General features: G+C 44.7%; 1 protein-coding gene across 1 annotated transcript in view; it reads left to right on the top strand.

Annotated features, from left to right (window-relative positions):
- Positions 1–869: 869 nt before the first annotated feature.
- The window catches only part of BACH2 (BTB and CNC homology 1, basic leucine zipper transcription factor 2), a gene marked incomplete at its 5' end in the record, with an annotated part of 19,937 nt that continues 9,463 nt past the window's right edge, over positions 870–11,343 (top strand). Inside the window, one exon of the mRNA XM_008584790.1 lies at positions 870–2,633. Within this exon, the coding sequence (XP_008583012.1) occupies positions 870–2,633 (1,764 nt within the window). The remainder of the gene's footprint in view (positions 2,634–11,343) is intronic.

Genomic DNA, 11,343 nt, shown 5'->3' on the forward strand with positions numbered 1-11,343 from the left:
CAATCTGTGTGAAATGTAATGGGTAAGCTGCAAATGACAGTACGCTTAGCCCCTGAAGATTTACCAGGAAAGAAGACAGCTGCGTGGCAAAGCTGCTGCTGATAATTAGGGAAGGACTAGCCCGTGTTCTGTGTCACTCAGCAGCTTCAACCATTTAAATGACAGTGGTTTGTTTAGCTCTGTAACCTCCATTCTTTATGGGCTGGGAATTAATTTCTTATTGAGAACATTGCTTTTTGATTGTCGTCATTCTGGTATCATTATAAGATCAGCTACGACCTGGTGACTGAAAGTCTCCAGTAGAAACCACGATACGATGTATGAGCAAAACAAGACTTGTTTTAAATGTCTCTTTTAACATTGTAAATGAGGAGAAACTTTTTGAAGCCCTGTAGATCTTGAGTTTTTAAAAGGGCCAATTGCCAGTTCCGTGGTTGACAAGAAAACGGTAATGCTTTCTTTGGCTCCAGTGAGCTGCAAGAAGTGTCACAGCACTCCCTCCTCTTGGAGAATGGCTCTCAACAGGACCAGTTGGGAGGGAAATTAATAGGCTTCCCATTGTTACTGTGTATTTTTGCCAGGATATTTCATTAGTGTAAACACTGAACCCGTTGTCATCTTGTTTAGCCACTTGACCCTGGTGATTTTCAATTCTGCTAGTGGCGTGATGAACTACAGCAGTGGCATGCTCGAGACAGGCACTAATTATTGGAAGCAGAATCATTGCTGACCCAGTATGAGATTAACTGCTCCTTTGCAGTCTTTATTCTGGGACATTAGCACTGTCTGGTTATCTTGCTTCAGTTGAGGGATTCGGGACAATAGCGGTGCTGATGGTAATGCTGGCAATTTCCCTGTTTGTTTTGCAGGTCACGGCCAGGGGCTTTGGGCCGCTGTTACAGTTTGCTTACACTGCCAAGCTGTTACTCAGCAGAGAAAACATCCGCGAGGTCATCCGCTGTGCCGAGTTCCTGCGCATGCACAACCTGGAGGACTCCTGCTTCAGCTTCCTGCAGACCCAGCTCCTGAACAGCGAGGATGGCCTGTTCGTGTGCCGGAAGGATGCTGCGTGCCAGCGCCCGCACGAGGACCGGGAGAACTCCGCGGGAGAGGAGGAGGAGGAAGAGGAGGAGACCATGGATTCGGAGACGGCCAAGCTGGCCTGTCCCCGGGACCAGATGCTGCCAGACGCCATCAGCTTTGAGGCCACTGCCATCCCAGTAGCAGAGAAGGAAGAAGCCTTGCTGCCTGAGTCGGACGTGCCGCCCGACACCAAGGAGAGCTCAGAGAAGGACGCGTTAATGCAGTACCCCAGATACAAGAAATACCAGCTTGCATGTACCAAGAATGTCTATAATGCATCATCGCACAGTACCTCAGGTTTTGCAAGCACATTCAGTGAAGATAACTCTGGCAGCAGCCTCAAGCCGGGGCTTGCCGTGGGGCAGATTAAAAGTGAGCCGCCCAGTGAAGAGAACGAGGAAGAGAGCATCACGCTCTGCCTATCCGGAGATGAGCCTGATGTCAAGGACAGAGTGGGGGACGTCGAGATGGACCGCAAACAGCCCAGCCCCGGCCCCGCGCCCACGCCCACCGCCCCTGCGGGGGCTGCCTGCCTGGACAGATCCAGGAGCGTGGCCTCGCCCTCCTGTTTAAGGTCTCTATTCAGTATAACAAAAAGTGTGGAGCTGTCTGGCCTGCCCAGTACATCTCAGCAGCACTTTGCCAGGAGTTCAGCATGCCCTTTCGACAAGGGGATCACTCAGGGTGACCTTAAAACTGACTACACCCCTTTCACAGGGAATTATGGACAGCCCCACGTGGGCCAGAAGGACATGTCCAACTTCACGATGGGGTCGCCCCTCAGGGGGCCTGGGTTGGAGGCTCTCTGTAAACAGGAGGGAGAACTGGACCGGAGGAGTGTGATCTTCTCCTCGAGCGCTTGTGACCAAGTGAACACTTCGGTGCATTCTTATTCTGGGGTAAGCAGTTTGGACAAAGACCTCTCTGAGCCAGGGCCAAAGGGTCTGTGGGTGGGAGCTGGCCAGTCCCTCCCCAGCTCACAGGCCTACTCCCACAGCGGGCTGATGGCTGACCACTTGCCAGGAAGGATGCGGCCCAACACCAGCTGCCCGGTGCCAATCAAAGTCTGCCCCCGCTCGCCCCCTTTGGAGACCAGGACCAGGACTTCCAGCTCTTGCTCCTCCTATTCCTACGCCGAGGATGGGAGTGGGGGCTCGCCCTGCAGCCTCCCTCTCTGTGAGTTTTCCTCCTCACCCTGTTCCCAGGGAGCCAGATTCCTTGCCACAGAACATCAGGAACCAGGCCTGATGGGAGATGGAATGTACAACCAAGTCCGACCCCAAATTAAATGTGAGCAGTCTTACGGAACCAACTCCAGCGACGAATCCGGATCGTTCTCGGAAGCAGACAGTGAGTCGTGTCCTGTGCAGGACAGGGGCCAGGAGGTAGGGAACCAACATCAATTCAAGCATGTGACCCACTCTCTTAGTCCTTTATCTGGACTTTTGCCTGACCTCCCACCACCACTCCCAGATGGTTTTTATTTGCTGAGATTGAAGGTAACAGAAAAGGGACTGCCTCCCTCAGCCATGGAGGCAGGATGCTACAGGGTAACTCCAACTTAACCACTTTTATTCTAGAAGGCACTTGATATTTGAGCTAGATTTCAGTACTCAACAAGCAGAGGCAAGCTGCTTAGTGAATAAAACAAGCCTAACGCGTCAGAGTGCGCTCGGGTCCTTCAGAGTTTCCCCTTCCTCCTCCTGTTCTCCTCTGTCCTCCCTCTGCTCTGAAAAGCTGCCACGATCATCACCCCATTCTTGCTCTTCACCCCTTCATTATGAAGGAAAATGTAGACTCTCAAAACTGACTGATTGAAACTAGATAGGTCAGGCCAACCCCGTGGCACACTCGGGAGAGTGGGGTGCTGGGAGCGCAGCAGTGCTCCCGCCGCAGGTTCGGATCCTATATAGGGATGGCCAGTGCGCTCACTGGCTGAGCACAGTGCAACCGGTCACAAAAAAAAAGACAAAAAAAAAAAAAAAAGAAACTAGATAGGTCAACACAAAACAGGTGTTTTCCCAGCACCTTTTAAGTTTTCCTTGTCAACAGAGGACCCCGGGGCCATCCATGTCCATGATGATGCAGATGATGGGATGCTCACCATCTGTCTTGGTCCCAGGGTCACCCCACACGGAAGCACCCTGGTCAGCCACGTATAACTGTAGAATGCATCATTTCCTGAGCTCCCACAAATGATAACTCATTTGCAGGAGGAGGAGGATAGAGTAGCAGTTTTGTTCACCCTGAAAGCGAGGTGCTTTCTAGATAAAAATCTCCAAAGGCTCCATCCATGTCTTAGCATTGCTAGGAGAGGGAGCGAGGCAGTGCCAACCACATGATGAGCAAGACTCGCGTGACCACGGGGAGAAAAGAGGTGGCCCCACCGTCCCCACTTCCCCAGTAACATGAGCGCCCCCTAGAGAGACCTGAGGGGGTCTGCATCATGGCCTGGCACTCGCTCACTGTCCTGCTGACTGACAAGGAGCCAACCTGAGACTGCCCCTGGGTCTCAGACCTGCGTCAGGAGCGAGAGTGAGCAAACACAGTGACCGGTCCCTCCTCAGAGCTCTGTAACCGAAAAACACAGGCAGGACCGAAGCGTGCTTGCCCTCAGGCCGGTGCCCTCGGCCCTGCCTCTGTAAGGCAGAGGATGCTAACCCAGCCAGACAGCAGAAATGCCACACAGCTGAGGTGGCTTTTCACAGAGCCACGTGCGGTTTATTCAGCCTCGGCGAGACTGGCAAGAAGCACATGAGGTTTTATCCAGCATGTTTTGAAAGTAGATTCCAAAGCCCCCTGTGCCAGCTGCAGAAGTGCCCTGGGTCACTTCCTTCTCTTTGCCTGGTCCCTGCTCTTCTGTCACTGCCTGGTAGAAATGGAGAAAGAGAAAAACACTGAAAGGGTTTAATTGAACTAAAAGAAATTGTAAAGGCAGTTTGAATGAGAACTACTGCCATTCAAATGCGGCATATCTCTTTAGGTTGGGATGGAGGGGTGTGCCCCAGGCCCCAAGCCAGACTCACATCTGTGTCCCTGGCCTCGAGAAGACTGAAGTTTCATGAGAACGGTGAAGTCTCCTCACCCTTTCTTGGCCCCTGACTGCAACTTCTGTGAGGTTTTCTTTTTATCCCTGAAGCTGTTAATAAGCGTGCCTGATGCAGAGGCTGGTCACTGTGTCCAGTTCACCTGCATGACCATTTGTCTTGCCAAGACTGGTGTAGGGAGAAGAGGACCAATGCTTCTAAGTCTCTGTTTTTTTGTCCCTCCCTTCAAGGAGCCCCGCCATTCAGCTCAAGGGATTGTGTTTCTATGATATCTGCATGTGTCCAAGGAACTGTTCATTTCAAATAAATCGCCTTTTGCCCCATCAGTATCCCAAAAGAGCTTAAAGTCATTTCTTGGAACTCAGTGCCACCAACACGAGCACATGTGTTTTCTGTGTTCAGGCCGTATTAGTTGTCTACCTTAGAACTGAAAATAGCAACTCAATTAAAAGGAGGACTCATTCAACCTGTAAAATAGTCATGAGCAGGACTAGTCTCCCTTCCTTGAAAAATACTCCGGCTTTTAAAAATACTTTTATGTTTACTTTTTGATAAAAAGAATCTTTCCATTCTTAAACAGTGAAAGAAGAGACATTTACCAAGATCTATGTCATTTTGGGAATCACAGTTACAGACCAATTGGTAGTATCTCTTGGTAGTACATTTTGGACAGGATAGTTATAATACAGTTAAGGTTTTCCCCAACTTGACATTTTAGTTTTCCTGGAGTAGGGGAGGTTAGATTTTCCAAGAACTGCCTCAGGGACTTAGCATGACTGTTGCTCTTGGAGATGACTTGCTTTCAGGAGTTACTTTGACCCTGGTAATAACACTGAAGACAAATCCTTACCCACCAGAGTCATAACTTGTTTTCCTGAACTGATCCAGAAGCCAGCATCTCTTGGGCTGAGCCTGCCCCAGTCTGCTCTCATATGAGGTCTAGGTGCCTTCTCTTCCAAATGAACCCCAAGGAGACACCAGAGTCAGAAATCAAAAAAGGGGCTCCTACCCCCCAGTTAGCCACCAGTCTAATACTTGAGATGCTCCTTCCCATCTCTCTCTTCCTCTACCTGTACAGAGCCGCAAAGTTAGATCAAAAGAGAAGTGGTAGCATACCTTATATTCTATAAGATATTCTAGTTATACCATGTTGGGTAGCTCTTCCATCTCATAAACATTGACCTCTCCCATCCTTTTTAACTGTTCCCTAGCTTTGAAAAAGCTTAAATTAGCACAATGTTGTCCTTTATTAATAATAAGCTTTTTAAAATTACTTTCTTTATCTTAAATACTAGAACACAGCATATCCAGCCCAAACAAAGCAAATTTAACAGATTTTCTGTGTGCCTACAACAACATACAAATATATATTTACATCTCTAGGGGGTTGGGTTTTATTTTCACGATATCATACTGTATAATTACTCAGCAACTTCTTTTTTTTCACGTAGCTATATACTGTGTACATGCCTCTAGGACTATCACATAGGACTAACACGTGCATCTTTAATAACCATGGTTCTCATAAATCACAATTTATTCAGCTCTCACCTATCAACAGATATTCCAGTTGTTTCCAGTTTTTTCCCTCTTATAAACCTTGCTATAATAAACATTTTTGAGAAAATATTGTTAGTTATGGTGCTTTTATTTTTGTGGGTTAGAGTCCCCTAGGTGTGTTAAATGTTGTGCCTGTTTATTAAATATTACTAATAACCTTGCCAAAAGATGTAGCAATTCACATATACTTCAGTAATTTAGGAGTGTTCGTTTCTCCCTATTCTTGCCAGTACTAGTTGTCACCGGTCTTTTTAAATTTTGCCAATTTGGTGGGCAAAAAATTGTGACTACTGATGAGATTGACATCTACGATGTCATTTATATTTCCCTTCCTGTGAATTGCCAATTTACATCTTTGCCCATTTTACTTTTGTGTTGTTTAAATCAATTTGTAAGAACCTTAATCCCTAATATTAGGAATATTAACCCTCTCTCATAAATGTTGCCTATATTTTCTCCTAGTTTATTTGTTTAGAGTATTTTTTTTCCCCTATAGAAAATTTTAAGTTTTATGTAGCCAAGGTATAAGTCTTTCTTTTTTTTTTTTTAATGATTTCTGGGTTTGCCATATTCCTGAAGAAGTCAGCATGGGAATTTTTCTTTTTCCAATGATGGAAAAAATGAACAAGTCACATTAAGTGAAAAAAGTCACAAACAGTATGCATGACAAGATCCTAGTTTGTTTCATAAATATACATATAAATAATAAAATCAATGTAGAAAATAAGAGAAATTTGGAAGTAAAATTGGGGAGAGAGAATATAGGGAAAGTTTCATTTCTATGTCTGTAATGTTTGAATTATATATGTGTATATATACATATATATCTCAGTTTCATTTTTTTAATTGAGACATTCCCATATTATAAAATTCACTCTATTAAAGTGAACAATTTAGTGGTTTTTAACATATTCACCATGTTCTACAACTATCACCACTATCTAATTCTAGAACATCTTGATCACCTCAAAAGGAAACACTGTACCCATTAGCAGTCACTCACTGCCCATTTCCCTCAACCCCAAGCAACCACTAATCTACCTTTTGTCTCTATAGATTTGCCTGTTCTGGAAATTTCATGTTAATGGAGTCTTACAATATGTGGCCTTTGATTTCTGGCTTCTTTCACTTAGGATAATGTTTTCACGGTTCATTGATGGACCCACCAGATACATTCTCATATCAGTACTTCATTCCTGTCACTGCTGAATAACAATCCTTTGTGTTGATCCATACCACATTTCATTGATCCAGTCCTTGGCTAAGGGACATTTGGGTTGTTTCCACTTCATGGCTGTTATGAATAATGCTGGTGTACGCATTCGAGTACAAGCTTTTTGTAGATATATGTTTTTAATTATCCTCATTATATACCTAGGAGTAGAATTGCTGAGTCATAGAATAACTCCATATTTAACTTTTTGAGGGTCTATCGGACTGTTTTCCAAGGTGGCTATGCCGCTTTGCATCCCCACCAGCAGTGTATGAGAGATCTGATTTCTCACATCCTCTTCAAAACCTACTGTTGTCTTTTTTATTATAGCCAGCTAGTGGGTGTGAAGTGGTATCTCATTGTGATCTGCAGGTTTATTTTTTAAATTTGGAAATTATAGAAAAGTCACAATCATTTTTCAAGAAGTACGCTTCTTAGTAACACAGTTGTGTACCCAATACATTTCAAATTAATTGTGGATTTTAGTAAAGAAATACTAAAAAGATAGTTTATTTGCACAGCCCAAAGTACTGATTAGTTGGACTTGCTTTATTAACATATTTCATGTTGAGAGGAATAAAGGTATATACAAGTGAGTGAGCATGTGTGTGTGTGAGAGAAACATTAGATCCAGAGCAAACACTGAAATGGGATAGAAGAGCCATGTCTGACTAACTCTTCCCACCCACATGCTGACTTTGAGACACATGTAGTATGTAAAATTTTTACAATCATTTTTGTGGTTTAGTGAATCAGGCATGTTTGTAGAAGTGCCTGTAATTGGTCTGCTTAATAAAAAGACCATACTGGGCAGCACAGAATTCAGCCATATTTCTAATTAAAACAGTGTTTTTATGTTGTCTAGAAGAACATTCTTAGCATTTGGAATTCCAAACCATGCTGTACGTCTGGAAGAAGAAACTATGTGACAAAGAAAGGAATGAAAAACAAATAGTAATACCTCATATCTATAAGGCAATTCAAATTTTTCAAAGCACTTTCTCTACTTGCTATCTTTTATTTTTGTACAAACCTTATGAATTAAGTGAGCCAGGTATTATGTCCCTCTGACTCACAGATCCTCAAAGAACTTTAGGACGGAGAGAATGAAAGACTTGTCTGAGATCACACAGCTAATTAATTGCAGCATCATAACTAATTCCTAAGTGAGCCAGGTATTATGTCCCTCTGACTCACAGATCCTCAAAGAACTTTAGGACAGAGAGAATGAAAGACTTGTCTGAGATCACACAGCTAATTAATTGCAGCATCATAACTAATTCCCAGGTGTCCTGCATTTCTCCCAGAGAATGGACGATGAGAACAGAAGTAGTAGGACAATGTGCAGGGAACATTTCTTAGTCTGGGAGGGAAGATTTTGTCAATGGCATCTGCCTAGCATTGAGCTGGCTGTTAGTTCCAACAGCACTGGAATCATCAGTCCCGTAGGCATCTTGCTTCCTTCCCCAACAACACACTGGAATCTGAAAGTCTTACAAGAGCAGAGGTGTTACAAGCTTTGAAGAGCTGACTGCTCCATCAGTGCCCCAGGGTATCATGTTAGTATGACCCTGCTCCTGCAGGCTCCACTCAGCATCTGGCAGTGAAACCAGGAAAGGAGATAGGAAAAAATATTCACAAGCCAGTCTTCCACTGGGATTTCTAGAGGAAAGAGATACTTGTTTTTGGCTTTTTCTGCAAAATTTGCAGCTACATCCGGTAACCCTCACCCAGCAAACCAAAGACACGAGGCAAGTAAAATGTGTGCTAAGAGGCATGGTGAGATGAGAAAGACATGATACTATCTGATTACAACTCCAAAAAATATGCAGCAAAAACAAAGATCACAGGGAAATCCACAAGAGCAAGAGAGTTATCATTTGGGGATGGGAATTTTTTTTGTCTCATATTTGAATTTTTTGTGAGAAGTTATACTTTCTATACAATTTTTAAATGACTTTTTAATGGGAAGAAAGGACGTGATGGCTTAGGCTGTAGCCTCCATTGTTGAGGCCCTCTGTCTTGGAGGTGCAAACAGCACACAAGGAGGCATATTTAGGTTTCATGCACCTCCAGATGTCACAAGCTTCCTCCCAACTCCTGAGGCCAGAGTTCCCTGGGCACACTGCAGAAACCATCCATTTCACTGACTGCTAAAGAGCCAGAGCCTGCAGAAGGTCTAACCCTTCTCTGGTCACTGCTTAGCAGGGCAGGGCAGCTACCGGGCTCAAAACCGACCTCGAGTCCTGCTCCTCATGTTGTGTTCTGGACGGAAGAGAAGAGTCAGCACTTTGCTGGGGCTGCATAAAATCAAGAGCAGCTCATTGTGCAGACTGACACCAGCCTGTGGAGTCCAGTTTGGCCCTTGGTTTGCTGACTCAGTGGCTGCCCCTGACTCTCTGAGCCTCTACTGAGAAGCAAACTCGCAGCCCAGGGCTAGAGAGAAATTGGTCCCAGCGAGCCCAGCACTCCCCTCGCCTGCGTGCAGCCTGCTCGCCGGTGCTGCACGTGGTCAGCTGAGCTAACCAGAGGCCCTTCAGACAGGTGGTGGGGATGCTTGACCAGGCTCCTCATCTGGTCGGGTGGGGTGTTCTGCACTTTTATAAGGTCTAGTGAATGAAAACCAAACCACTGCTGAGAAGTGAAATCCTGGAAGAATAAGTGTGTGGAGAGAAAGTAAATAAGACGTTATGCCCTGTTGGGCCTATTTGGGTTGTAAGAATTCTCCAGAAGAATGAAAGGGGGACCTCAGTCTTCATGATGTACCTCAGCTTCCCAAAGCCAATTTGCATTACCTGGCTTTTCAGCCCCGTTTGGGGAATGTTTGGGTACCCAAGAGCATGTGAGTGGAATGTTCTCCAAGAGACCAAAGGGTCAGTGGCAGCTTCTGATCTCCAGGGAAGATGCCCATTGTCTTGGAACTTACTACTCTAAAAACACTAAATGGACATGGTGAAGTTCCCACAGAGCCTTTCCAAGAACACTTCAGGGGCTCCCCGCTTGTTAGTCAATGTAAGATCTCCCTTGCTCGAGGAGTAGCAGATTTTTAAAAGGAAACAAGAGTGGGGTTTTTTCCATAAGGAAGAAAGTCTATAGTGGACTATTTCCATTTCCTCTGACCCTCTTTAAAAAGCAGCTTGCGTTGCAACAGCTCTGCTAAAATTTTTTATGGCCTTTTACTTCAAGGACTTTGAAACTAGCATTGTTGATGTTTCCTTTTTCCTGCCAGTCCTCTGTCCTGTTTCTCTAGTGTTTATATTCGCTGTCTACATGATTTTAAATACAGTAGCTCTTGGTATAGAAGCCCTTTTGACTTTCCCTGTGACCTGCATTATAGGTATATTTTCTTTCTGAAAATAAGTAGACACAATTTAGACTAGAAGCAGAATGGCTTTGTTGTCAGCAGAGGGTAAAACTCCACAAGCTCCAAAAGTGCCACCACCTCTGCTGTGTCGAAACATCCATGTTTCCAACAGACAGACCTCTGTGTTATTGAGGCACCACCCAGGATCTGAGTGTCTGTTTGTTATCTACAGGGTATAAAAGGGAAATCAAACATTCTTTCATATCATTATAGGCTCTGTACAAACACAACCCCTTGGACAAAGGCCTTTCCCGAGCCTGTAACGAGGAGCTGTTTGTCCTGGCTGCCTGTCCTTAGCAGTCAGAGCAGGGCTGAACTGAGAGTGGTGGAATATGCCCTGCTGTGATTTTGCTTTCTTGGGCCAGAATTTTACAGGTGTCGTGGGACAGAGCTCACCATGTGGAAGGTGCAGCAGAGCACCCATCGGGAGCCTTCAGCAAATGCCACAGTGAGCAGGCTCAAAGCTATGAAGTAAAGTGACAGAGAAATTGCGCCCTGCCAGAGAAAAGTCAAGTGGTCATTTAGCATGTTTGCCTTTGTGCATGGGGATTAACTAGCCACAAATGCCAGGATCAGGACTCACAGCTCTCTGCATCTGATGAGCCTAGGACAAAATATCTTCATCTTCACTCTTGAAAAACAGACTTAACACTGCAGCATCAGAATATGAATGAGGCATTGGTTTCAATTGATTAATTAAGCCCAGGCCCTTGTCTTTTTCAGGCTCCTCAGTTTCACTCACACCCGTTTGTTCGGTCTCCTAGAACTATCTGTCCAGCACAGTGGCCAACACTGCACGTGGCTGTTGAACTGCTGAATGGTGGCTAGTCTGAATTGTGATGTGCTATAAACTACACTTTGGGTTTTTACATTGTTTTGGTGTTTTAGCACCAAAACAATGTAAAATATCTCATTAATTTTGTTATATTAACTATATGTTGGAAATATTTTGGATCTGTAGGGCTAAATAACATATTATTAAAATTAATTTCACCCGTTTCTTTTTACTTGTTTTAATGTGGCTAGTGGAAAATTTAAAATCGCCTGCATGGCTCTTGTTCCTGTTAGACCACAGT

The sequence above is a fragment of the Galeopterus variegatus genome, unplaced genomic scaffold (genome assembly GCF_000696425.1).
Source record: "Galeopterus variegatus unplaced genomic scaffold, G_variegatus-3.0.2 Scaffold3376, whole genome shotgun sequence".
Taxonomy (NCBI): domain Eukaryota; kingdom Metazoa; phylum Chordata; class Mammalia; order Dermoptera; family Cynocephalidae; genus Galeopterus; species Galeopterus variegatus.